Here is a 26,689-nt window from a genome sequence, read left to right as displayed (position 1 = left end):
AATCCTGAAAGGTAAAAAGTTTAACCTCCTCTTCCTCGCTGCCTTCATCCTGAAAGACCCCTGCCCACGACCACCAAGCTGCATTGTGCAGGCGCAACCGGGAAGAGCTAAGGGCGGGGAGTAGGGAAATGAGTACTTGGAAGAGGTCTGCCTTTTCGGGGAAATTAAGAAATATGTATTAGAGTCATGTAATACGTAAGAGTATTCATGTATACAGTTGTGAGAGATGACCGGGCAGGCGTGCACTTTTTGAGGGAAGCTATTCCCAGTGCGCCCGGTGCAGCGCAATGCAGTGTCCCCACCTTAGACCCTGTGGTTGTGGAGTCTTTTCCACGCATCGGGGGAGCCCCTCCAGCACGGCCCCAGCACACCCTGGCTGCTGGCTGAGCCTGTCCCTGCCTGGTGGGATGGGGACCTCGGCGCTGTCCCGACCCAGCCAGCCCTCGGGGCTCAGCTGCCCCCGGGGCTCCCAGAGGGGCTCCCAGAGACGTGGGCGAGCAGCCCCGGGAGCCGTGCGGGACACAGCGTGCCCAGCCTGGCCTCCTGCCCCTTCTGCCTCTCCCTGGAGTGAGCCCCAGGTCCCTGCTGGCTGTCCTGGCTTGGGAGGCAGGGGGCACCACGGCGTGTGCCAGGGCTGCGGGGCTGAACGAAGGTCCTCAGCTGGACTCTGTCCCCCGTGCAGATCTCGGTGCCCCGGACACACTCCTTCCCTGAGCCAGCCCCTGTCCCCAGCCATGGAGCTGCCGAGCGCCTGCAGCCACCCGGGCTGGGCCGTGCTGGCGCTGGTCCTGGGGCTGCTGCTCTGGGCCAGGAGGAGACAAGGCTGGGACCCACGCAAGTGCCCCACCGACCTGACGGGCAAGACGGTCATTGTCACTGGAGCCAACAGCGGTGAGATGGTGCTGGGGGCGTGGGGAGCTGCAGAGCCTGGGGTGTGGGGACGCAGGACATCAGGATGCCACGCGGGGGGCCGGGGAGATGCAGGACAGGGGCGCAGGGCTGTGGGACCCCGCATGGCCACGGGGCTTGGCTGCCACAGGACCCCCCTCTCCAGCTGCCAGCCTTGCTCTGGAGGCACAAATGGCCCCAGGAGAGGCTGGCAGCCGGTCCCCAGGGTGTGCAGGTTGTGCCCCCTGTGCCTCCGTGCCCTGCCCCATGCTCACCACCGGCCACGTGCTTGGGGACCTGCTGCCCGCCGGCATCCTCTGCCCGGGAGCTGCTCTCCCTTGCCAGGCTCTGGGAAGCCCCTGAGCCTGGACTCTGTCCCCGCTGGGTTAATGACTGACACCCAAGGCCATCCCGGTGCCGCCTGTCCCAGCGGGCCCCCACGCTGCCAGCCGCCCCCGGCACTGCCTCGCCTCGAAGCTGCTCCCACCCGGCCCCCTCTGCATGGCACGGGGCTGCCACAGGGCCACGCGTGGGCTTGGTGACCACGTCTGTGCTGCGTGCTCCAGGCGAGTCCTGACCGAGCTGCAGCGATCTGCCACCCCTGGCTCCTTCCTGCCCCATCCTGCCCCATCCCCATCCCCATCCCCATCCCCATCCCCATCCCCATCCCCATCCCTCTCAGCCCCCCTGCACTGCACTGCCTGTGCCCCGGGGCTGCCGGCCCCATTTCGGCCCCGCAGTGATGCCTCCTGCTCTGGGGCTGTGGTGCCCATGGTTCGGCACCGGGCTCCTGGCAGTGCCCGAGCTGCCTGGCACGGGCCCTGGGGGCGGTGGGCACGGACCCTGGGGGCTCCCTTCACCACAGGGCTCGGGTGGGGACCAGCCCCGTGCCCACTCCGTGTCCTGCAGGGATCGGCAAGTGCGTGGCCCTGGAGCTGGCCCGCAGGAACGCCCGCACCATCCTGGCGTGCCGGAGCCGGGAGCGGGGCCAGGCGGCGGTGGAGGAGATCCGCGCGGCCACGGGCAACCCCGCGGTGCTGCTGCGCCTGCTGGACACCAGCTCGCTGGCCTCCGTGCGTGCCTTTGCCCAGGCCGTCCTGCGGGAGGAGACGCGGCTGGACGTGCTGGTGAACAACGCCGGCCTCACCGGTACGCACCGGGGCCCTGCTCCCCGTCCTGCCCGTGGGGGTGACGCCTGCCTGGCCGGCAGCCCCACGGCTCCCCGCACCTCCTGCAGGGCTGCCCTTGAGCATCACGGCGGAGGGGCTGGAGCAGACCTTCACCACCAACTACCTGGGCCCCTTCCTGCTCACCAACCTGCTGCTGGGTGAGTGCGGGGGCTGCCGGGGCTGGGGGTGGCTGGGGGCTGCCCCGCTCACCCCCTGCACCCCGCAGACCTGCTGAAGGCCTCGGCACCCGCCCGCATCGTCAACGTCTCGTCCTTCCGCCACGCCGTGGGCACCGCCGACGTCCGCTACCTCACCGGGCAGGCACAGCCCGGCGGCTACGACCCCATCTACAACAGCACCAAGCTGATGAACGTCCTGTTCACGGCCGAGCTGGCCCAGCGCCTGCAGGGCACAGGTGGGTGCCGTGCCGTGCCATGCCCTGCTGTGCCATGCCCTGCTGTGCCATGCCCTGCTGTGCCATTCCGTGCCGTGCCATTCCGTGCCGTTCTGTGCCCTGCTTGGCCTCAGGCTCCCTGGGGTGGCTGCACCTCAGGGCCACCCGCCCGTCCCCACTGCACCGCGCTGCTGTGCTGAGCCCCAGGAGCTGCACAGGGGGCTGAAGGGGCTCAGCCCTCTCAGAAACACCCCGGGACCCCCGCATGCCCCATGGGTGGGAGAGCTGGGCTCAGGGACAGGGCCCTTCCTTCTGCCCTGGGGGGTGCAGGGGCTTGGCCCCTCTTTCCCAGGGCCATCCCACCACCTCTGCCCGCGCTCCAGTCCCTGCTTGGGCACGGTGCCGGCTGCCCAGTGCCTGCGGAGCGGGTGCTGATGGTGCCGCCGGGCAGGGGTGACCACCAACAGCGTGAACCCCGGCGTGGTGAGCACCGGAATCATGCGGCGCTTCAGCTGGCCGCTGCGCACCCTCTTCTTCCTCATCCGCCCCTTCATCAAGGTGAGCGCAGGCACCGGGGGGCTGAGCGGGAGCTGCCCCACGGCTGGGGGTCACCGGGCTGGACAGGGGCAGCAGGGCCCCCTCCTCACCCGTCCCTCCCCCGGCAGTCGGCGGAGCAGGGCGCCGTCAGCACCCTGTACTGCGCCATCTCGGAGGAGGTCTCGGGCATCACGGGCAAGTACTTTGACAGCGACTGCAGGCTTGTGCTCCCCTCCGCAGCCACCCGCGATGCCGGCCTGGCTCGCAAGCTCTGGGAGGAGTCGGAGCGGCTGACGGGGCTGCCAGCAGGCCCCCAGCACTGAACTGGTGCTGCTGGGGGGGGCTGGGCTGCCGAGCCGCCTGGCATCCCCCGAGCTGCAGCCAGTGCCGGGGTGCGGGGCGCTTCCCCAGCTCCTGCGGTGCCACCACCACAACGCACGGCTGAGCCCCCCCAGCCCCTTCCCCAGCGGGGTACGGGGAGCGCAGCTGCGCTGGGACGGGGCAGAGGCGTCATCAGCAGCCACGGGCAGTCGCAGCGCTCGCAGTGCAACTCCTTTATTAAAGACCTCTGTACGGCCAGACCCGCTCTCCGGGCTGGGCGCCTACTCCCAGGTGATGTCCAGGTCCAGCCGCTGCTTGCGCACCGCCTGCAGGAAGCCGTCGTAGTCCCGGCGGTAGATGTCGCGGCAGTGGGACAGGTCCAGGCGGCACAGGCGGCCGTCGGAGGCCAGCAGCAGCTGCACAGTCTGGCTGGACACCTGGCTCCCGACCAGCGAGAGCTCCTGCAGCTCCAGCAGGGGCGGCCCCGGGGCCGCCAGCACCGTTTCGAACACCGAGTCCAGTGATAAGGGGATGCTGAGCAGGGAGAGGCTCTGCAGGCGCGGCGAGTGGCACAGCAGCGAGGCCAGCGTGGCACGCAGCACCAGCCCGTGCGGGACCGGCAAAGGGCTGGCGCTGCTGTCCAGGGACAGGGAGAAGCGCTGCAGCCGGGGGAAGGCGTGGGGCAGCAGGTCGGTGTCCCAGCGGGACGGCTCCTCGTCGGGGGGCTCCTCCTCGGGGCGGGCGCCCGGCGGGGCCTGCAGCTCGGTGCTGAAGGCCTGCAGGTTGGGGCAGCTGCAGAGCAGGGCGCCCAGCGACAGCTCGTCCTCGTAGCAGAAGCCGTGCAGGGCGAGGCTCTGCAGCTGCGGGCCCAGGCTGCGTGCCAGCGGCAGCACCTCGCCCAGCGCCCGGCCCCGCGGCCCCGCGCAGGACAGGCTGAGCCGCGCCAGGCGGCCCCATCGCAGCGCGTCCCAGCCGGCCGCCGCGCCGTCCCCCAGCCACACGCTGGCCTCCTCGGCCTCGGGGCACAGGGCGCAGGCGGTGGCGAGGACGGGCTCCTCCACCTCCTCCAGGCGCCGCAGCGGCAGGGTGAGCCGGGAGCCGTTCTGCCGCCGCGCCAACAGCTCCTGCAGCGAGGGGAAGCCGTCGGCGTCCCCCCCGCCGCCCAGCTGCTGCGCGTGCAGGAGGCAGAGCGCGTCCGGCACGGCGCCGTGCGCCAGGACCTCCAGGCGCGGCAGGGCCAGCAGCAGGAAGGCCAGCGCCGCCACCATGCCGCCGTCCCCCGCCGGCTCGAGGCCGCGGGCCAGGAGGACGCGGAGCACGGGGCAGCAGAGGGCTCGCTCCAGCGGGTCGTAGGCCAGGTGCCGCAGGGCGCGGGGCGACACCTTCTTGCAGTGGGACACGTCCAGCTCCCGCAGGCGCCGGCAGCAGGAGCCCACGGCCGAGAGCACCTGGACGTTGGCCTGAGTCTCCGCCAGCCCCAGGCGGCTCAGCAGCGGCAGCTCCTCCACCAGGTCCACCAGCACGTCCGCCGACAGCCGGCTGCAGCCGTGCAGGTCCAGGGCGCTCAGGCTCTGCCGCCGACACACGGAGCCTCCTCAGCAGGGCACGGGGCTCGGGGGGACCCCACACCCTGCTCCCTATTACCGGGCAGCCACCCCGGTTGCCTCACGGGGGCTGTGGCGTCCAGCCCATGTCCCCAGCGGGGCGGGTGGTCTCGCACCCAGCCTCAGCCAGGGCAGCATCAGCCCCACAGCATTGGCTGCGGGAGATCTGGGGCAGGGAGGCCAGGCAGGGCCAGGACAGAGAGACCCAGAGCCCCTCGCCCCCAGACGCCAGCAGGGGACCGGGGCACCCCGGCTGCCAGCCCCTGTGCTGAGCCCCAGCCCCCAGCCCCACGGGTCAGCCCCGGCCCCTCGATGGGTGATCACCCTTGGTCCCGCCGCTCACCTTGCAGCGCACGGTGACGAGCTGGCCGATGGCGTTGCTGACGAGGCTGGGGCAGGGGCGCAGGCTCAGCTCCTGGAGGTGCGGCACCAGCAGCAGGTGGAGCGCGGCTCGCGTCAGGCGCCGGCTCTCGCCCAGCAGCCGGATGAGGTCCTGCACCAGGCTGCCGGCTGCGGGGGGACATCGAGGGGGGGGGGTCAGGGAGCGGGACCCCGGCCCCGCTCGCCCTCCCTCCCCCTCGCCCCCCACCGCGGCTCACCCAGGTCGTTGAAGGGCCCCATGACGTATCGGAACTGGTACTCGTCCAGGTAGTTGTCGCTGTAGTCCTTCACCCACACGCTCTGCATGTGCTGCGCCAGGCTCTGCAGGCAGAGGCTGCCCAGCGCCGGCACCGGCTTCCTCCGGGGCATCTGGTGCTGGGGGGGGGGGGGAGCAGGGGGTCAGGGGCTGCCCCCGGGCACCAGGGCTCGGGGGGGGCCGGAGCTGATTTTGGGTGGGTTTCAGCTATTTCCGCGGGGCTGTTTGAGGAAGCTGCTGCCCGGGACAAACCCCACCGCGAGCAGGAGCCCCGGCGGCGCTGGGACAGGCGGAGATCCCGAGCGGCGACCCAGGGGTGCCCCGGGCTCCCCGCCGCCCCCTGCCCGTGCTGCTCGCCCCCGGTGCCCGTCCCGCCGGCCGTTAACGGCTGCTGCCGGGCTGGCACCGAGCGGGCACCGAGGGCTGGCACCGGGCACAGCCCAGCACCGGGCACCGGGCGGGTGCGGCTGGGCCGGGCCGGGGCCGCCCCCCGGGGCCGAGTGGCCCCGCTCCTGCCACCGGGACCGGGACTGGGACCGGGACCGGGCCGGGCCGCGGCGGGGCTCAGCCCGGGGCTGGGGGGGGAACGGGGGACCGGCCTGGGCCGCCCCCACCCCCGGCACTTACCGGCGGTGCTCCCGGTCCCGTCCCGTCCCGTCCCGCTTCCGGCTCCCTCCCGGCCCCGCCCCCCGGCCGCGCCCTGCCCCGCCCGGCCCGGCCCTGCCCGGTGCCCGCCCCCGCCACGGCGCCCGGCCGGCTTCACCCCGCGCACCGCGCCTGCGCGCGGCCTCAGGCCCCTTCCGCCCTTCCCTCCCCGCCGGGCTGCCCCGCTCCACGCCTACCGGCCCGCTGCGCTGCCGGCCTCAGGCCCTGCGGAGCGGCGTGGTGCCGGGCAGCCCCGGGGGGGGGCCTCGCGGGGGCCTGGCGGCCGGGCGGGGCCGGCGGCGGCCGAGGGCGGGCGCGGGGCGCGGCGCGGCGGCGGCGGCAGGTACCGGGCGGGGGGAGGGGCGGCCCCGGGACCCCCGGGCGGGCGGGGGCGGGGGGAGGAGCCCCGGGGAGGAGCCCCCCAGCCCCCCCCAGCCCCCCCGCGCGGGGTCCGGGCCGTGCCGGGCCCTCCGCCGGCGGCAGGGGGCGGCGGGGCCGGGCCGGGCCTTGGGAGGCGGCGCGGCCGCTATGGGCACCCCCCGGGACCCCCCGGAGCCCCCCGTACCTGGGGCGCTGCGCGGGCCGTGTTCCCCCGGGAGCGCTCCGCCGGGCCCGGGCCCTCGGGGCCCTCCCCGGGCCGGTCCCGGGGGCGGGCACCGCGCGGGTTCCGTGTCCCGGAGCCTTCGCCCGGGCGTCCCGTGCGGCCTCGGCCGGGGCCCGGTCCCGTCCTGGTCACGTCCTGGTCCCGGTCCCGTCCGTTCTCCTCCTCGGTTCCTGGGCGGGGCGGGGGCTCCCTGCGGCGGTAAAGGCGGGGCCGGCTGGGGAGCAGCGAGCTGGGATACCCGGTTATGCGGTTATCTGGTTATCCCGGTTATTCGGTTATCCCGGTTATTCGGTTATCCCGGTTATCCGGTTGTTTAGCTATCCGGTTATCTGGTTGTTTGGTTATCCGGTTATTCAGTTATCCGGTTATCCCGGTTCTCCGGTTCTCTCTGCGTCGTTGCTGCTCGGAGCGGACCGGGGGCTCCGTTGGCTCCGGGGGGCAGGGGCCGTCCCGGGGGCAGGGCCGAGCCGCTCCCCGCCGAGCCCCAAGGTCCCAGCAGGGCCGGCGGGAGCTGCATGGCCGCGGGGCCGGGCTCTGCTCCCGTTCCCGAGGAGCCCGCAGGGCCGGGTTTGGGCGCTTAAAAAAATCCCAAACGGTCACAAAACGGCACGGAGGGAGCTGGGCAGGGTCATCCCGCCGGCGTAACGAGGGCCGAGGAGCGCGGTGCCGGCTCTGTGGCCGGGTGGCTCCGGGAGGCGCCGTGCCCAGGGCCGGGGCAGCGCCGCTCCGTGCGTGGGGTGCGGGAGCTGCCCTGGGCACGGGGCAGCTGCGGTTACACGGTGCTGGGAGAAACCGGGGCTGCTTGGTCAGGAGCTCCGCAGTGCAGCCAGGCAGAGAAGTTTGGGCATATCCTCATTTAGGGCTAATTGCTCCGAAAGGCTCATGAAGGCGGCTCTGTGGGTGCTGAAACGTGCCGGCAGCTGTCCCAGCACTTCGGCCAAAATGTCCCGGAGGGAGCAGGAGCAATACCCGGCTGCGGCAGCTCCCAGCCCTGCAGCAGGGAGGCAGAGCAAGGGCGGCTGCGGCAGCTCCTGGGGCGAGCAGAACCCCTGGGAGCTGCGGGCAGCGGGCGGCTGGCACTGACCTGCCCCTGCGAGCAGGGCGACGTGGTGGGGCTGCGGCATCCTGCGCTGCGCTGCGGTGCTGGCTGTGGTGCTGGAGGCTCGGCTTCAGCTGGGAGAAAGCCGCAGGGTCCGGGCTGTGGGGGACGCGGAGCGCTGTCAGCTTCCAGCTCCTCACCCGGCTTTGTTGCGGCGCTGCCGCTGGCTCGGGAAATGCTGCAGTTGTGCAGGGCGCAGGCTCGCCGCGCTCACCGCCCGCGGGGTCCTAGTGCCTGGGGCTGGATCTCGCTGCCACCAGGCTGGGCTGCCCCACGGCCCCATGGCACGGCACGGCATGGCATGGCACAGGGCTGTGCCAGGCAGCAGCTGCCTCCCCTGCCCTGGGGCTCTGCGCACAGGCAGGGCTGGATTTTGCCCCAGCAGTGCCATGCGGCTCACCTGCATCTGTCAGCTCGTGTTGGGATGGGCAAAACGCCCCAAAACCCTGCCGGGTGGATGTGCTGTTGGCTGGCAGGCACGTGGCTGCGGTCTGCAGCAGGCTCAGGACCTCCCTGCACTGCAGGTGCCCAGGGACGGGGTGAACAATGTCCCCAAAGTCTGAGTTAGGGTGTGGGCTGCAGGGCCCTGGGAAGCACAGAGGGTTCACGGGGCAGTGCGATGGGCTCACTGCTGGATGTCCTCGCAGATGAGGGCCCTGGTGAGGTGTTTACCAGCCCCGCAGACTTCCTCTGGTACTGGGCTTGCACCCATGGCTACTGGGGGAGGGAGGTGCGGCTGTGCTGGGCCAGGAGCTGGCACTGGGATGTGCTCTGGCTGTTGTGTCAGTTTGGGGGCAGGAATCTGCCTCCCCCGTGCTGCTCACTGCTGGGCAGCGCTGGGTTTGTAGCTGAGAGCGGAGCAGGCAGTGGGCAGAGCGAGATCTCACATCCTCTGCGTGCCCACGGGAGGAGCAGAAGGAACCCAGGAGCAGAAGGAACCCCGGTGGCCTCTGGTTCTTTAGGGAGTCCTGAGCCCAGCAGGGTTGGTCTGGGTTTGTACTGACACAGTGAAGATTGAAGCCTGACGTGCCATTTGTAGGATTTCTCTTCTCAGCAGAAGATTGCTGGCAGACTCAGACACTTAGGAGTCAGGAAGCTGTGCTGAAGCCGCTTTGTGTGTGTGTGTGTATAAATACAAACACAGCAAGATGCAATTTCGCTCTTCCTAGATAAGTAGCGAGGAGTTTTCTGAAGGCTCGTGGGCTTCCTGCGGGGTTTGCCCAAGGCAGCTGTGCTCTTGGTGCTGCAGCTGCTCTGGGCTGGTTCCTGTCCCGATGTCAGTGGGGTAGGAACCACAGCGGGGGCGGCTCCCGGGGCTCGGGAAGGTCTGGCTGGGGGCGTCCTGCAGCGGGGCCTGGCCCCAGGGGACGGGGAGGGGGCAGCGTGCAGGGTTGGTGACATTTCCACTCTTTTGCAGGCGAAGGAAGGTTGCCGTGGCGGACCCTGATGCGTGCATGATGCCCCATGTGCTAGTTCAGCCTCCCGTGCCAATCAGCGCCTCCTGAGTCGGATCCGTGAGCCAGCTCCCGGTCAGCTCTCACTCTGAGGTTTGTGTTAGCGCCCCAAAACAGGGCTGTGACCCCACACCCTGCCCTGCTGCCCGGGCTGCTGGTGCCTGCCTGGCCTCGGTGCTCCAGGGCACCCCGTTCCCTGCTGCCAGCCCCCCGATGGGTGTGATGGGGCACACGGGCTGCCTGCTGGTGGTGCTGGTGAAGGAACCAGCGCTGGGCGTCTGCCGGGGTGAGGGCTGGGCCTGAGGCTCCCCCAGCACAGCAGGGAGCGGGTGGCAGGGGTGAGGGTGCCCCCTGGAATCGGGGGGCTGCGAGCCCCAGCCCCGATGGCGGGGCAGCCGTGCTGCTCGGGGTTCACTGCCTGCTCCTCGGGCATCCCTTGGCGTTTGGAAATGCCTCTGTTAGGTGACACGCCTGGGGTTTGTGGAACCAAGCTCGTGGAAGGAATTCACACGCTGGGGCTTTCCAGAACTTAAAGTGAGTCAGGAATTGGGGTGTGCCCCTGTGGGGCCGGGCTGCTGCACTCCCGACAGCTGTGGCAGCCTCCGGAAGCGCCGGGGGTGATCGGTTTTGGTTGTTTTATTTGATGGAAAGGGCAGATCGTTCGAAAGTGCCCGTGTTTGAGTTTGGGGTGGGAGGGGAAGAGTTGTTTGCTGGGACATGGAGCAGGCCCTGGGCTGCAGCAACCAGCAGGCAGCCGCCTCTCGGGGGTGTTTTTTGCATTCCTTGCTTCAGCCTGCCTCAGAGTGCTTTAATCACAGCAGTGATGTGTTTCCACGCGATGCAGTTTCATTAACTAATAAAAGTGCTGCTGAACATCGGCTTCTTGCCTTCTGGTTGAGGTTTGGCTTTCCCTGACATTGAAGCAGTGAACGGGCAGTGAGGGCAGTGCTGTGTGGTGCCTCAGGAACCCCTCCTGCGCTGCCAGGCACAACGCCCAGCATGTGGGTACCTCAAACCCATTGCCAGAGGCCCGTGCTCTTTGTTTGTGCTTCGAGCCCGGGTGCAGGAGCCGTGCAGACCGAGCTGGTGTCCTGCAGCCTGGGCACACTCTGCCGGGAGCCACGTGGCCGCGCTGCCCCTGGGCTCCAGCTCGGGGTCGGTTGCGGGGTGGCTGGGCTCTGCCGTCCCTCGGGCTCCCTTCCAGCAGCAGGTGCTCTGTGTGCTCCAGGTGCTGTGCTCTCGTTCCTGACCTATTTCAGTAGCTGCGTGGGCTCCTTTTTCTGTGGGGAGCCTCCCAGGGACCCTGGGGGAGCATCTCCTGGCAGCCACAGCCGCTTCCCGGCGTCCTGGCCCCCTCAGGGTCCTGCAGAAAACGGAGGCAGGTTCCAGCCGCGGTGCTGGGGTCGTGGGGGGCAGCGTGCTTTGGGTGCTGAGCCGCCCGTGCTGGGGCAGGTAACTCCTGCTGGTGTTTTGGTCTCACAGAATCGCAGAATGGTTTGGGTTGGAAGGGACCTGAGAGATCCTCCAATTCCACCCCCCTGCTGCAGGCTGAGAGCCTCCCACTGGGAGGTGTGATTTAGCTGCAAGTGACCCCAAACTGAGGCTTCTTCCCCTTTTTTATCAGTTATTTTGCAGCTTTTGTATGCGCTGGGGAAGCTTAACATTGCTTTTGTCTTACTGTCCTTGGGGCTCGTCGTGGGCCTGTTTCACACAGCAGATGTTCCCAGCTTTGTGTACGGGTGTTTGGCTTTGCAGCACAGCTACAGCTCGCCCCGAGGCAGACGGGAACAGTTCGGTGTCTGTGCCTCCTGGGAGCTGCTGGCACCTCCGGCTTCGTGGAGGGAACTTAGGGACAGGGGAGGGGGCATTGGCCGTGTGGCATTTGTGGCGTTCCCTAGAAAGGGAAGGAAAGCCCTGCTGGCCGTGTGGGAGGGGAGCCTTCCTGGGATCTGTGCTGCTGGCAGGGGCTGCGTGGTCTGAGGGGGAGCAGAGCGCCCTGCTGTTCCTGGGCTGAGCTTCCTAAAGTCCCCCTGAGGTTCTGCTGTCACTCCCCGCTTCTCATCCCTGTCCTCGTCCTCATCTTGCTGCTGTCACCCAGCACACACAGCGCTGGCACCGTGTGGGGTTCGTGCCCTGCAGGGGTTTGTGCCCGGTGCCCCCGGTGCTGGCCGTGCTCCTCGTTCTGCTGCTGCTGCTTTGGCTCTGCCCCAGCCCCGGAGGCCCAGGGCTCCCAGGAGGAAGGAGAGCACCACAGCACGTCCTCCAGCACAGCCTCGCAGCTCCTGCAGGGTGCTGCTGGAGCCTCCCCGAGCTGGTTCCACCTCTGGTTAAAGGCACTCGCTGGAGTTCCTGTAAGGGAATAAACCTGCTGCAGTATTTATTAGAGGGGACGGAGCAGGCAGCCTGGATGCATACAAAATCCCTGCACAGGAACGAGGGAAGGCTGAGAGGAGGGCGGCTTTCCCCAGGGGATTTCTCTGACCCATGACTCTGTTCACACCTCAGGAGAACCCCAAAGATCCCCGGGGCTGCCAGCACTGACCCCACACCACCCAGTGTCACTGATCGCGGTGTGCAGGGTTTTGTGATCTGCCCCCAAAATGTCGGCTGGGTTTTGAGCAGCTGGAGAGCGTGACGTGAGCAGGATGAGGCGGCTGCACGGGAGCAGGCAGCACGTGGGAGTGCTCCTGGGTGTTGCTTTGCAGCCTCCCTCCCCCAGTAAGCAGAGCGGACAGAGGGTGTTTGTGGGGTCCTTAGGGCCCAACAGCCCCAACAACCCAACCCGCTCATAGGGCATGTGTTGGGCTGCCCTAGTGTGGCCACGCCGTGCACGTGGGCTGGCCGAGCTGGTGCTGGTTTTGTTTTTCATCCTATTGTTGTGTTTGACCAACTTTGGTAGTGTTTCACTTGGGTTTTGAACAAACCATGCAGGTTTTGCATCTGATGCCCTTGATCTGTCCTGGAGCTGACAGAACAGAGGGGAATGGGAGGACAGTCTTGCTTTTTTGTAACTTTCTCAATAATTTTGGGGCTGGATATCTGTATATACTTTAAAACAGCCCAGAGAAGAGGAAAAATGATGGAGACGGATGTTCACATTCTTGTAGAGACGTCAGGAAGCAATTGGCAGCTTTTATGTTCCCTTTCCTGCCAGCCTTCCACGGGAGCAGGGCTGGGGCTTGCTGAAAGCCTCGTGCCTGTCCAATGGGCAGCGTGGCCTCGGCTTTGGGGGATGAGTACTGCTGGGTGCTGGGGTGCTGCCAACCCACCCCTGGAGCCCGGTGGGCGCTGCGGCAGCCCCCGGCCCCGGCACGCTGCCCTCACCGGGCTGAGTCCATCCCGTGGCTGATGCGGGCCCGGTGCCCAGCCCGGTGGCCGTGTCACTCGCCCGGTGGGGCCACGCAGGAGCCGAGGGATCTGAGGAGCAGACGTTGGGCTGGATCCTGGATCCGGGCTCTGCAGAGCCCCGTCCCCAGCCTGGTCGCTGCAGCCCCCGGGTGCTGAGCGGGCTTTAACCGCGCTGCTGGGAGCCGTTTGGGGGCACCCTGCCTGCCCCCCCCTCCGCCCCATCAGGGCAGCAATTAGTGCTGCATCGGAAGGGGGGGGCTGATGACTTTAATTAGGCATCTGTCCTGATCAAGCCGACAGCAAGTATTGATCCGGGATGGCCCGGGATTAACCCTTTGGCTGCTGCAGCCCCGCTGGGCGCTGGCCGGGACGTGGCTCGGGGCCGTTGCACCCGCTGCATCCCCAGGGCAGCATCAGAGGGCCTGGGGCGAGGGCAGCCGGGGCGAGGGTGGCAGCGGGAGCCCGGGGGGTGCGGGGCTGCCCCCGGTGCCTCCCAGTGCCCGCCGGGGCCTTCCCCGAGCATCCCCACACGGTGCCCACCCGCCGCAGCCGGGCAGCGTTAGGACCCAGCGCGCGGCGCGGTGACAGCCCCGGAGCGCAGTGGCGCAGTCTCGTCTCCATCAGCTGGGCTGGATTTCCGCATGGCCCCCATCCGAGCATCCTCCGCCCCAAAAGGGCCCTCTCCCCGCGCCCTGTGAGCCCGCAGCGCGGCGCCGGGGGGGGCGCGGGGACGATGAGATCAGCTGAAACGGGAAAAGCCTCCGCTGAGCCGCTGCGAGCCATGAACTGAGAGCGGTGCGGGAAATAATAAACCCTGCAAATAAAGAGAAAAGCCGGCGGCAGCATGGCCCAGAGCAAGAGACACACGTACGGCCGGGTAAGTTGGGGGGAGGGAAACTTATTTACCAACTCCTGGCTGTGCCGTGAGACATTGTTCTGCGCCGTGACGCCGTGATGCTGGCTGTTGCAGTGGAGCTGCGGCTGGTTTTGTGCTGGAATCGGGGCTGTGTTTCCCTTCATCCCCAGCAGTATCCGCTCAGCTGCGCGGTGGGTGGATGGATTTGTCTGAGCGATGGTGGTGGCTGCGTCCTTCTGATTTAAATGAGGCTTTCTGTGCTGGTAATTGTCGCGGATAATGCAGCGAGGCGTCAGCCGAGCCGCTGCTGCTGACAGAATCTTTCTGGGGCTTTTCAGCACAAAGATTCCGGTTTGTTTCCCTTTCCCCACCGTGGGCTTTTTCTCCCCGTCTGCTTATTTTCCAGGCTGCGTGGACTGACACCGGCCCTCCCAGTGTCAGAAATCATTTCCAGGTTTCCCCGTATTGCAGTGACCCCTGGGCTGGGGGTGGGCAGCACGACTCCAGCCGGGCAGCGGCCTCGCCGCGAGGCCTTGCTGCTGAGCTCCCCTTTGTCACCCTGTGCCACGTCCTGGTCCCCGCAGCCCCATGCAGAGGGCCGAGGGATGCCGGTCACAGCACGGGGCTGGGGACTGCTTCACCCACCCTGCGCAGGGGCCGGGAGCCTTTGTGGTGGCTGTGGGCTGGGGGTGGGATGTCCTCGGGCTTGTCACCTCCAACTGCTCGGCCCCGGGGCTCTGCGTTTGCTCAGCGTCCCCGTTTTGGTGCGGGGAGCGGGTCCCAGAGGTGGAATTTCGGGCTGGGTGCCGGCAGTTCTGTGCTGTGACTGCGCCGAGCTGCAGCCGGGCCGGACAGCCACTGCCTGCCCTGGCTGCGGGTGGTGCCGGGGGTGTTTGAGCTGTGAGTGGGTCCTGCACGACCGAAGCTGAGCCAGCCCTGCTGGGTGGGCTGGGTGACGGCTGTCCTGCTGCCACTTGGTGGGCTGTGTGAGGGTTTTGGGGGTCCCTTCCACACACACCCGGTGCCATCGTGTTCGTGACGCCCTTTGCCTCTGACCTCTGGCTTCCGAGCCCTGAATTGGCGAGGTCCAGCACGACTGCGGTGGGTGCCCCATGGGGGAAGCAGCAGCCGGGCACCCTGCGGGGCATCCCGCAGCCCCCCACCCCTCACCGGTGAGGGCTCTGCCTCCCCACCACCAGCCCTGCAGTCCCCCCGCCGTGCCGGGTGGCACAGCAGCACCCAACGCTGCAGGTACCAGCGGGTCCTCCCGTGTTCCAGCTGCCTCGGGGCACCTCTTGGATTTGGGGCTGGAAGCGCTGGAACCTGTGGTTGTGAATCCCATCACGGGAGCTTTCGGAGGCAGTCGCTGTGTTCCTGCTTTGCCTGAAACTTTTGATCTGCGCTGAGTGACACTTTGAGGCTCAGCGAGCCGTGTCTGCGTGCAGGGAGGTGTCCCCCCCCCCCAGCCTGGCTTCGGGAAGGAACGCCGTGGATGCTCCCTGGGCTGTCCCCTGCGGTGCAGCCGGGTGCTGGAGCTGTCACGTTCGGATGAAGCACGGCAGTGACCCCAATCGCGTTCGAATCCCAAGTTAAGTCACTTGAAATTACAGAGATTTTTCAGTGGCTAATCATCAGTATCGTTAAACAACGGAGGGAATTGTGCGTGGGCAGCTGGGGCGGTGGCAGTCGGCGGGTGGCTGGGGGCAGGGTGCCCTGTGGCTGCGCCCCCACTGCCCGATTGCCCCCCAGCCCGTGCCTGCAGCTCATTGCTTGGCCGCTGGTTTCTGTTTTAATTTAATTTAGTGGCTCGTTCACCCTTTTGGCCACTGCTGCATGGGAGTGATGGGCATGAGCTGTCCTGAACTGTGCTGGTGCTTAAACAGCCTCCCTCAGGGCCCCCAGGGAGCCTGTCGGGGTGTGAGCCGCTTCTCTCTGCCCTCGTGTGTGTCTGCTGCAGCTCCTCCAGCCCCAAGGTCCCCCGCAGCTTTACTCGCCCATCGGCAGCACGATGCTCCAAAGCTCAGGTACCTGAAGCACTGGAGGGGCTGCTGGAGAGGCCGGCGTGGGGGCTCTGGGCACCTGGGGCTGAGGTTGAGGTGCTCACACTGCTGCCAGAGCCTCAGCACCAGCCTGGAGAGCTCTGCCCGCGTCCTTCAGGAGGAGCTCAGGGGGGAACCTGCACTGAAGAACCCAAGGAAGCTCTGGGCTGGGTCTCCAGCTGCCCTTTTGTGCAGTGTGGCACCCAGGTGACCGTCCCCCAGCTTCGTGGTGTTCCTCACCCCCCCGCTCACCCCGTGGATGGCTGGGGGCACGTCTGCCACCAGGAGGTACAGGGCAGACCCCCACGGGCTCCCCAGCCAGGCTCTGCCCTTCCCCATCAGGCTCTGAGCAAGCGGCCATCCCTGTGGGGAGGCCGATGGGGCAAGGTGGTGTTTGCAGCCCACATGGGTTCTTCCCTTTTTAAATCTGAAATTGCAATAATGGCACTGGCTTTAATCCCTCCGGGAACACCAGGCTCAGGTCTGGCGAGGCAGTCAGCCCCCAGAGCAAAGCTGTTGTGCACTACTTGAGCCGTGCACTCTCTGGATTTTGGGGAGATACCTGGGCTGTGTGCTGTGGCCTGCTCAGCTTCAGGCCATGGTGAACGGCGTGCACTGACCCTTGTGTTGGAGCACTGCACCTTGTTCCCCTGGCTTACTTTGAGTCAGCTGTGAAAGCTGAAGAAAAGTTAGAGAGCAGTCCTAAGAGCTTGAATATGTTAGGGGGCTTTTTCTGTGCCCTGCCATCTTTCCTGAACGTTAAGATTTGGAGAACACTTCCATTAAAATCACTGCTGGTTACCAAATGGACACAAATGGACATGCGCTGAATTGGCCAGGTAGCAGCGCCAGGCTGAGCTGCACAGCAGCAGCACGGCCCTGGAGCTCCCTGTGCTCGCCGGGGCTGTGTCTTGGTGTTGCCTTTGGGAAGAGGCTGAGGCTGGTGGCAGATGTGGCAGCACTCACATCCAAGGGACCATCTGAGTGTGGGAGGCGCTTCGGAGCGGAGGCAACGTGATGCCCCTCGGCCTGAGTTTCGGCACGCAGTGGGGTGAGTGAAGCTCCTCGAGCCCCGGGGGGATCCCACGGATCAAATCCTCTGGGGCGAGGGTCTGGGCATCAAGGGTCCGGGCGCTCCCTCTGCACGTTGCTGTGGCCACGCTGTGCTCCGTGGGCTCAGCCTCTGCCTTCAGCCCTGCTTGAGTGGGTGCTGAGCACCCTGGGGGCGGCTGTGCGGTGCTGGGGCTCCCCTTCTGCACGGCTCCTGGGAATGGGATCCCAGCCATTTAGGCTGGAAAACACCCTGAGATGGGCAGGTCCGTGAACCGTGAACCTCACGCTGCCAAATCTCCCCTAAGCCACGTCCCCAGGCACCATGTCTGTGTGTCCTTTGCTGCCAGGGAGGCGCTGGGGCAGCCCTCGGGGGCACCAGCAGGTGGAGGAGCGCAGCGCTCGCGAGCTCCTGAAGGTGCTGGAGGAACGCGGCTCTCTCCCAGCCACCTCGAGTCTGCCCTTCTCACACCACTGGAGCTGCCTCAGCTCAGACCCTCTGGAAGGCCACAGTCACAAAAAGCTCTTCCATCGTGGCATCGATCTGGCAGTGGGAGGATTTACAACCACGGCTCCTGCACCACGGTTCAGCCCCACGTGAGCTGGGGGCCATCGGTCACTGTGCCCCTGGGCTGCCCCTGCCCTCTGGAGCCCCATCCGAGGCAGAGCTTGGTGCCAGGCAGTGACTTTAAGCCTCTGTGTGCCAGTCCTTGGCTTGTACTCGTACCGATACACCTATAAAAAGGGTTCTTGGGTGCTCCGTGCGTTGGGAAGTCCTGCTCTGAAAGCACCCGCAGCTCAGGGATCTTCCTCTTCGATCAGTCCTGTTGGTGCTGTTCTGGTCAGGATGGGTTTTGTATCGCTAGAAATCATCTTCCAGAGCCCCACAGATCGCAGCGGAGGAGCCCCTGGGCCTTTGAGGTGTGGTTTGTGCCGTGTGTGAGCCGAGGGGAGGCCGTGGGGCCAGGCAGCACCGGGCTCGGGCTTCAGCACAGCCGGGGAGCTGACGGGATGCTCTGCTGCGTTCCCGACCTGCCTGGGAGGGAGGGCGCAGCACAGGGACACTGGGAGGCCAGCGAGCCTCTGACCTGCTGCTTAAAAAGAAAGCTGAGTTGACAGAATGAAGAAGTTATTAAATTTTAAATTTGGGGCTGAAAAAAACGCATACCTACTTGTGCCAGGGTGAATTTCATTAACTTCTCTCTGTCAGCACCGGTGAGATCACAGCCGTGAGGAGACGTTAGCAGCTCGGTGCTTCCTGGAGGTGACGCATGCTGCGTGTTCCTAACGGGCTGCTGCGTTAATTAGAACGCCTAATGAGTGAGGTGTAAGCCGTGGGGCCGGCCTGTGTCCGTGCAGGTGGTGGGGAGTCGGGGGGCAGATGAAGGCAGGACCCTGTAGGTGCTGCTGTGGGGGCTGTCCCCGCGGGGTGGGGGCTGCCGGCGTGCAGGAGGCTCCTGCTGGGGTCCTGCGCCCTCGGGGGCCGTGTCCTCCTGTGCCGGGGACGTGCCACCAAGCGCAGGCAGCCACTCTCCTGTCCTCATCTGGCAGCACTTTGCAGGTGCCCTGAGCCCCCGGCTGGGTGTGGGGAGCTGGGGGAGGTCACTGGAGGGGTCGGTACCTGCAGCTGGGGGGGCTGCTCCCGGCCTGGCTGCCGGGCACAGCGCCCGACCCGGCCCTAGGGCACCAGGGAGCCTGTCCCAGTGTGTGCTGGAGCTGGGCAGGGTTCGGCGCTCTGCTGCTGAGGAGGGTGAGCGTTACGGAGGGGAGCGGATGCCCAGGGCTGATCTTCCTTGGGTTTATGGGCCGGCTGCCCTGGGTGAGCTCCTGGTGCTCCAGGACAGGGACGCGGTGATGTGCCAGCAACCAGTCACCTCCTGCCAGTTCTGAAGGGAGCTTCGGGTGCTTTACCTGCACGGCGAGGAAATACAAAGCCCTGCCGTCCCTACTGAGTTCTGGAAAATGCCAGAACTCGCTTAAAACGACCCTTAACACGGGAACGCTACCTAAATTGGCAGGTTTTTTTTTTTTTTTTTTCAGGGTACTCAAGAGATTTACAATGGGTTCGCATAATCTTGTGTTTTGCTCTGGTGACGTGAATTATTGTGGTCTGCCCGTTCATACAGCTACGAGCAGCCCTGCGCTGCGTCTCTGCTCAGAGCCAGGAAAACGGCACGTCCTGGAGCCTTCTGCCTGCCTTTGGATTTTTCCACTTGCTTGACAGCAAAGCGGGGGCTTCCCAGTGCCAGGATGGTGTACCCAGCTTGCCAGGCGCTGATGTGCCCGAGTGGTTTGTTTTTTTTTTCCCATTGTTCCTTTTTGGCAAGGCCTGCCGGTAGCACCTCGCTGCTGCAGTAGCTGGTTGTAGCGGCAGCCTCGGGACAGCTTGGTGCAGGGCAGAGGTTTTATGTCGCACAGCCACTTGCTCCTCGTTGGCACCGAAAGGCGTCACGGTGGCATAAAATCCATGCTGAGCATGCTGCGAGTGAGATGTGGCAGGGCTTTGGGGCTGGCGAGGCGATCCTCTCGTCCGGCCGTGCTGCCGAGCCCTAGTGGGGGTCTCTAGAGAGGCACTGGCAGAGAACAAAGATGTGCTGCCGCTTTTTTTCTTTTCTATTTTTTTTCCCCATATGCATGTTTGCTGCATAATTGGTAAGACGGGCCCTGAAGAGCTTTTGGATCAGAAAAGAAAAAAGTCTTGTTCCCTGCAAAGTCCCAGATTTTCTTCCCTGGAGAGTTCGTGCAGGGCCGAGGAGGAGCAGCAGCAGCAGCACGGCTGCGCCCAGCCCCGACCGTGCTCCCCGAGCCCCCCCTGCACCAGGGCACCTGGGCCCGGCCGCTCCGGGGGGGCTGCTGTGTTATGGAGCCGTGCTGCATCCGCCTGCTTCAAGGTCGTGCTTTTTGCTTTGGTTGCACCCTGGGGAGGGAAAACAACAAAGACTGAGCCCTGCCTCGGCCCTGGTGCTGGTGCCGTGCAGAACGCCCCCCAGGTGCCCACCAGATGCCCCCCAGGTGCCCACCAAATGCCCCCAAGACCAGGCGTGCTGCAGCAGAGGTGAAGTGATGGCCTCCTGCCCGTCTGGCTGCTGCCTCCCCGCAGGCTGACGCTGTAGAAAAAGTAAAAATTAAATGGTTTGGAAGCTAATTCGGTGGAAGCCTGGCAGGGTTGTTTCTGTGGGCTCCCTGGTGCTCATCTCGTCCTCGCGATGCGGCCGAGCGTGCTGCAGCTCCACAGCTCCTGCACTGCCTCCCCAGGGCCTCTCTGGGCTTCCCCCAGCTCCTGCCCCCAGCGCCCCGCGTGGCCCTGGGTCCTGCCCTGCTGCCCCTTCTGCAAGGGTCTTGGTGTGGGTCCCCGGTGCAGACTGGGCTGGACCCGTGGAGTGCCACCAGTGGCTAAGGCCAGGCTGAGCGCTGCGGCTCGCAGAGGCTCTGCGGGGCCAGACCTGAGCTTCTGCAGGGAGGAAGAGGGACTTTTTGTCTTATGAATTCAAGTAAGGCTGCGTGCGCTCCGTTAACTACTCAGGCCATTGATCGAATCGAGAGGTGATGGCACGGTGACGTTACAGTGCGGTGTTGTCAGTTTATAGTCTTGCTTACACATTTTCTCTGCACGTGTTCTGTTTCCAAAGCTTCCCCAGCCAACGTGCTGATGCACAGACCTCCCGGCAGCGACACAGAAGTCACTGCCCCAGCCTGGTGGCCGAGCTGTGCTGAGCCACGGGCAGCTCCGAGCCCTCGTGTTTGAGGTTTCCTGGACCCCTGGATGGGACCCACAGGTGTTGGGGAGGGCAGACAACAGCACAGTGGTGGTTGGTGTTCGTATATTGCTGAGCAGGAAGCTTTCCACTTAAATGGCGAATCTTGCTTGTCCTCCTCCAGGCCTGCTGTTCTCCCTGAGCATTGCTCTCGTTTCTTGTAGCCAGTGGGACGCGGATTTTATGGCTCCAAGTGTTTTGCAGAACGTTGTTGCTGAATGATCCGACGTTTTGGCAGACATTCCTCTGAATGTGCAGCGTGCGTTTTTAGATTCGAGGTCTTGTTTGTTGTTCCTGCTAAAACCGATGAGTGATTTTCTTTGTATAAAAGAGATTTTGTGCTTTTGATTTCCGCCAATTGCAGTTGGACGGAAAGTGGAACTGGGTTGTGTGGAAGCTGCTGTCACAGTTCCCGGTCTCAGCATGCCCTGAGCACCGCGGGGCCGTTCTGCGCTCGGAACCCGCGTGGCCGGCGTGCGAGGGGAGGTGAGGGGCTGCCGGATGGGCTGCCGACGGTGGATTTGGTTTGCTGCACGTGCAAAAAAGGCAGAAGCTTCAGAACATTGTTGGTTTTTTGCTCTGGTGGTGTCGAGCTGCCAGGAGCCCTGCCTGTGCCCGGCGTTTGTCTGTGCCCTGGTCAGGCTGCGCTGCCCTGCTCGGCTGCCCCTCGTTGGAGGGAAGGGAACCTCCTGCTCCCTCCTCTGCCGCTTCACATCTCTGTGTGCACTCGTCGGGATAGAGAGGGTGTTCGTAAGCCAAACCCAGCAGTAATCAAAACAAAATATCTTCTGCACGGTAAACGGAGCCGCGGAGAAGCGGGTGATGTAAATGCTGAGATTTGCTTCATTTTGGGACTGGCGTGAGGACAGCCCCACGCTGTCACACCGAGCCGTGCAACTGAGCAAACAGTCAGTGTCCCCCTGCCTGCTGATTCCTGTTTAGAAGTAGGAGCCTTTGAAGGGCTACGTTTGCAGAGGGACAATTAGTACAGCACTAATTTTCAAACCACTAAAGCATGCAGTTAATTTAACTCTATGGCAATATAACGTAAACTTCATCAATTCACGCAGTCGTGTTTTAGAGGAGGGAGCCTTGGGCAATGGGGTCCCAATGCCTGTCTTGCCTGCCCCCCCTTATAAACTGCACTGAGGATGCAGAATCGAGGTAAGGCTGCGGGTCCCAGGCGCTGTAATGGAGTTCCTCCCCGTCCCCCTTATCGATGCAGTGATGGGGTTGGTCGATGTGCTTAATTTCGCCTGGCCAGAGAGGTGGCAAGCCTGATTTCTGGGGGTGCAGAGTGATGTGTGCACGGCTGAGCATTCCAGGTGGCGATGCCTCGAGCTGACCAGGTTTACTGGTGGGGTTTTGTGCCCAGCAGCGCTGTGACCTTGCAGTCCTGCAGGGAGCAGGACCCAGCTCAGTGGCAGGAGGCTGCAGGGCGCGTGGTTGAGGCGCAGGAAACGAAGCTGTTGGAGCTGCTCCACCACGGGGCTTTCTGTTCCCAGCTGTGCAGGGCAAGAGGCTGGGGAGCCCCAGCATAGTGAAAGCAGAATGCAGCCAGCACCACTGAGGCAAATGAGACTTGTGCTAACATCAGCCCCTTCGCTCAGCTCTTTACCGGGGTTCTCCACGATCCTCTACAAACTGCACAACGTGGGTGTGAGTGCAGCGGGCCTGCTGCGAGCTGACGAGCTGCAGTCGGGGTTCTGCTGCTGTCTGTGATGCCTGTGGGCAGCTGTAACAGAAGGGAGGGCATCTCACCCGCACCCGAGGGCTGGTGCAGTGCGAGCAGGGACCGACCCTCGGCGTCGGGCAGGGTGCTGGGGGGCACCGCGTGCTGGGAGCCCACCCCTGCAGGTAACGGGGCACTGGTGTCCAAGCTGCTGTTCCATCTGGCTGCACTGGCCGTGTGTAACTGGCTGCTCTTCTCTCTGCAGGCATCCAGCACCGGCCCCAGGATGAGCACGGAAGGCAGCAGCAAGCCCCTGAAGGTGGGCTCCAGAGTGGAAGTCATCGGGAAGGGGCACCGCGGTACTGTGGCCTATGTTGGTGCCACCCTGTTTGCCACGGGGAAGTGGGTCGGTGTCATCCTGGATGAAGCCAAGGGCAAGAACGATGGGACCGTGCAGGGCAGGAAATACTTCACCTGCGAGGAAAACCACGGCATCTTCGTGCGGCAGTCACAGGTACGCTTCTCCCGTGCACGTGTGTCCTGCGACAGCTTCTGCTTGCCAGGCTCATGTAGCTCCTGGATTTCTTGGTTGAACAGAGGAAAATGGCTCTTTGCACCTACTGATGGGAGAGTTGAAATGCTTTTCCTTCACTCCCAGGGAACACAATGTTTCTGGGACTCTGTCTTCCACTGTGCAAGGGAAAGAACAGCTCCAGCCACAAACCCAGGCCTCGCCAGCAGGCAGTGCTGCTGCCAGAGCTGTGGCTCGTACTAGCCTGGTGCTCATCCCCTCTGCCCATCTCATTGAGCACCTCAGTTCAGCCTGGGAGGTTGTAGTGAAGTGTTTTCAGATGAGTCAGGTGAAGAAAGTTTGAGTTCCAGGCAGTGTGGGATGCTTTCACTTCACCTCTGAAACGAGGAGTGCAAATCTGCCTGTTGTGTGCTGCCTCAGCGCGCTGCCAGCTCCGTTATCCCCAGTCAGGTTTGGGACCAGCGCCTGGGTGTTTGGTTGGTGAGCTCTCATTGTTCCTGTGCCCAGGTAGGAGCCAGCCATCTCGGCTGCGTGCAGACAAGTCTCTTCCCTTTTAACTTCTGTGCAGTCTCCACACAGCACGAGCACAGCGAGGTGGCAGCGCTCTGTAGTCCCACGGGTGGCTGTGCTCCAAGCACGGTGTTGCAGCAGGAGACGCTCAGCTCCTTTCCTCCTTCCCTGAGTGCAAAACCATTGTTTGAAGCTTGGCTTGAAGCAGAGTGCTGAGCTCGTTTCCCCTTCCACAAACCCTCCTGCTGCACCAGGAGACGTGGTGGCTCCCTTGCAGGTCATTGGCAGTGGGTGACTGTGGAAGTAGAGGGAAAATCAGCTGCTTTGGGAGAGGAGTCTTCAGCTGGACCCCCACATCCCCTGTCCCAGCCGTCAGGGCCATCAGTTCCTGTGCGGATGCAAGGGCACGGCGACAGCTCGCTGATGAGAAGTGAACCTTCTCCTGGCTGTTCTGGGACCCGTGGGCCTGGTTTCCTTGCTCTGCCTCCCAGCCTAGCCTGCCAGCTAAATCTGGGACGTGGAAGCACCACGCTGTGGGACACAGCCCGAGGGGAGCCACTGGCAGCGCCGCCCGCCCCTCTGAGCCTGTGCTTGGTGTGGGAAGGTGAACCTGGAATCACAGAACCACAGGATATCCCGGGTTGGAAGGGGCCCACAAGGATCGAGTCCAGCTCCTGGCACCACACAGATCGACCCCAAAATTCAGACCATGAACTTGGCGAGCTCGATCTTTGAGCAGCGTGTCTGGAGCAGGCTGTGAGCCCAGCACTTGGTGCCCGGTGCGGTGCGGGGCTGTGGCTCGGTTCCCTTCTGTTCCTCAGAGCCCTCCTCGTGCAGCACGGCGTCCCAGAGGAGTTCCAGCACGAGGGCTGGGCGAGCTGGCCCGTGCCAAGAGGGCTTATCCGGAACGGTCCCTTTGGTTTGGGGCATTAATTTTTCAAGAACTGGTTTTAAGATGCAGATGGAAGATGGCAGGGTTCCCTTCAGTGGAGTTAGTGCTCTGCTCGTGCTCTCAGCTGTAAATCTGTCTGCTGCTTCCTCCCCTCATTCATTTCTGGTCTCTCCAGCGCAGCGGGTGGCTTTCCTGTGGTTACACGCAGTGCCAGACCTCTGGATGGCGATGATTTTTCTCAAGGAGAAAAACTAACATGTTTTTCTCATTGCTCATGGAGCAGACGGACTGCGGCCGTATAAGCGCATCTTGGACACACGTAAAATGTTTTTAAGAAATTTCCAAGGTTAACTTTCTGTTCTCTCCACCTCAAAATACACCTCCAGAAAGGAGTGCTGGTGATACCAGCATCAGCGAAGCCCAGCAGTGCTCCTGGTCTTTTGCTTTGCTCTGGAGTCTCAGCTTCAGGAACGTGCTCGTGGAAGGGCAGAGGCCCGAGGTGCGCGCTTCTGTCCGCTTCCTGCAGTGCCCCGGGAGGTGGATCCCAGGCTGGGTGTGGATGAGTTTCAGATAAGTGCTGCACTTTGCTCGGGGAAGGATCGAGCCAATGCTGTGCATCCGCTCCCTGCTGCTCTGTGTGGGGATGCGCGTCCCGGTGGCACCCAGGAGCCCTGGGGCAACGATGGCCCCGTGCCCCTCACTGTGCCTCCCCAGGGGGCAGGATGGGCCCCAGGAGGGCTCCCTCCCCTCTCTCGTGGGGCTGCAGCAGTGCTGGGGGTGTCTGTGCCCACGGACGGTCCCTGTGCCTCTGGGACAGGCATCTCCAACCAGGGGCTGGCTCTGGCAGCCTCAGCATTGCACCCACCCGGGGCTTGGATGTGGCTCGGGGCTCTGAGTGTGCGTTGTTTTACATGGAAATGTCGCCGATTTTGGTGTCAGGTGGAGCTGCTTTTCTGCTCCTGCTTGGCAGAGGGGCTCAGCCTGGTCCTGCTTCTGCTGCACATCTCGTGTGTGTTGTGCTTCTGCTGCTCAGAGATCAGGCGTACCTGGCTGTGTCAGAGATGCACTTTCTGTGTGATTTCAGGGGAAACTTGCCTCTTCCTCGCTTCTTAAACCACGGGTTGAGTGTTTGCAGCACTGGTGCAGTCCTGATGATTCCTGTGGCAGCAGCCTCCGTGCTTCTTTCCGTTTAAGAGTATGACACTTGGGCATCTTCCAGAAAGGAAGCCGTGACTAGCAGGTGTACAGGATCTGATTGTTATTTTGGAATGTTATTTTTAACTGAACTCCCGTGCTTAAGGCTTTTACGGAGCGGGTAGCTGCGGCAAATACCTGCCAGGAGCAATTCAGGTTGAGGAATGGTTTTGAGGAAGTGGCCTAATCCTTTCCAGTCTTGTTCTATGTTTGTGAAGCAGAAGTGTGTCCAGAAATAGTTGACAGAGAAAACCCCAGATCCTCATCCCTTGATGCAGCTCGGACCTGGGGTGTTCCTGTCTGTGCCTCGCGGGCTTCCAGCGTGGGAGCAAAACCAGCCCGACCCTGCTGCTGGCTGCTCTGCAGCTCAGGAGTTGCTGTCTCAGAGAAAAGCAGTTCTTCTTATGGTGGAGAAAGGTTTTAAAATAATTTTAAGACAAAAACATAATAAAAAAGAGCTTTCTGTCAAGTGCCAGTAACGTGACCTGGTCACCAGCCCGGGGGTGTGAGCGGATTGCTCCGGGGGTACCACGGAGCTGCTGTGGATCCTCTGGGTGGGTGAATCCCCAGCTTTGCCTTTTTCTTCCTGAAGTGAACACGCAGCTTTTACAGGGAGCCTGCGGGAAGGAGGATGGTCAAACATCAGACCTTGAGTAACCAAAATAAAAATCTGCACCAAAACCCTGAGGTCTCTGTACGAACCTGCAGCAGGGGGGGTTAGATGTGCACCCGTCCTCTTCTCTGCCCTAATGGCTGTTGTGCTCTGTTCCAGATCCAGGTGTTTGAAGATGGAGCTGATACCACGTCCCCAGAAACGCCGGACTCCGCTGCCCTGAAGGTCCCCAAGAGAGGTACGGGCACCGTGCTGCGCTGCGCGTCGTGCTCCCTGCCGAGCCTCCCTCTGCTCCCCGTCATCAGGCCGCTTCGTAATGGCCCCGTTCTGTTACCTCAGAGGCTGCTCTTGTTTTTATTTTTTTTTCCCTCTTTTGTCAGGCTTGACTCCCTTTGAGGCTGGTTTTTGAGCAATTATTTAGCAGTACGTTTAGGAATCCTAGGAGCTTTAGGGGGAAAAAGAAAACCCGTCTGATTGCTTGCAGACTGTCCAGGGCAGGAAGCTGTGCGTGCCAAGCTGAGGATTCCTTGTGTGTGGAGCATTTGCTGAACACATGCTTAGCGATTCAGAGCAGGGTTGTTTCCTTTGTTGTTTTTTTCCTTTCCTGGCCAGTAGAACCCCAAATTTCCCTTTATTCACAAACGAAACCCACCCTGCAGCCACATCAAGCGTGCCCAAAGGCACCTGATGGGGACGATCGGCTCAGAAGGGGTGTTCCCAGCGGCTTCATTTGCTGTCCCTGGGGTGGAAGGGCAGTGAGCTGCCATTCACGTCTCTGGGCATCCCCCTGCCTCCTCTGGGGAGCCCTGAGCCACAGCAGGGCCCTGGGGGTGCTGTGCCCCCACCTCTTGGTTCACCCCTGGTGTCGTTGTCCAT

The 26,689-nt window shown here is 63.9% G+C and overlaps 2 protein-coding genes across 7 annotated transcripts in view; both read left to right on the top strand.

Annotated features, from left to right (window-relative positions):
* The first annotated feature begins 734 nt into the window (after window positions 1–734).
* Window positions 735–3,311, top strand: LOC116488947 (retinol dehydrogenase 12-like). Its single transcript, XM_032186951.1, has 6 exons — window positions 735–891; window positions 1,798–2,037; window positions 2,126–2,215; window positions 2,284–2,472; window positions 2,903–3,009; window positions 3,117–3,311. Exons 1-6 carry the CDS (start codon window positions 735–737, stop codon window positions 3,309–3,311), a joined length of 978 nt encoding a protein of 325 aa, XP_032042842.1.
* A 6,004-nt stretch (window positions 3,312–9,315) lies between these two features.
* Window positions 9,316–26,689, top strand: part of DCTN1 (dynactin subunit 1) — a 56,245-nt gene continuing 38,871 nt past the window's right edge. For 5 of the 6 annotated variants that reach the window (XM_032186198.1, XM_032186197.1, XM_032186196.1 and 2 more), the window contains exons 1-3: window positions 13,331–13,577; window positions 22,338–22,586; window positions 25,973–26,051. In XM_032186198.1, the coding sequence (XP_032042089.1) occupies window positions 13,545–13,577; window positions 22,338–22,586; window positions 25,973–26,051 (361 nt within the window). In that variant the 5' untranslated portion in view covers window positions 13,331–13,544. Of the gene's footprint in view, window positions 9,446–13,330; window positions 13,578–22,337; window positions 22,587–25,972; window positions 26,052–26,689 lie in introns of those variants that run through there. The other variant, XM_032186199.1, reaches the window with a different exon arrangement.

The sequence above is a fragment of the Aythya fuligula genome, chromosome 4 (assembly GCF_009819795.1).
Source record: "Aythya fuligula isolate bAytFul2 chromosome 4, bAytFul2.pri, whole genome shotgun sequence".
Taxonomy (NCBI): domain Eukaryota; kingdom Metazoa; phylum Chordata; class Aves; order Anseriformes; family Anatidae; genus Aythya; species Aythya fuligula.
Note: the sequence above shows the minus strand (reverse complement) of the source record. Positions and strands in the feature narration are given on the sequence as shown.

Bases quoted from the DNA above. Each gene is read 5' to 3' on its own strand.
- LOC116488947 (XM_032186951.1), top strand. From the start codon at position 735: ATGGAGCTGCCGAGCGCCTGCAGCCACCCGGGCTGGGCCGTGCTGGCG. The intron at 892-1,797 runs GTGAGATGGTGC...CGTGTCCTGCAG, and splicing joins TGTCACTGGAGCCAACAGCG to GGATCGGCAAGTGCGTGGCC. The intron at 2,473-2,902 runs GTGGGTGCCGTG...GCCGCCGGGCAG, and splicing joins CCAGCGCCTGCAGGGCACAG to GGGTGACCACCAACAGCGTG.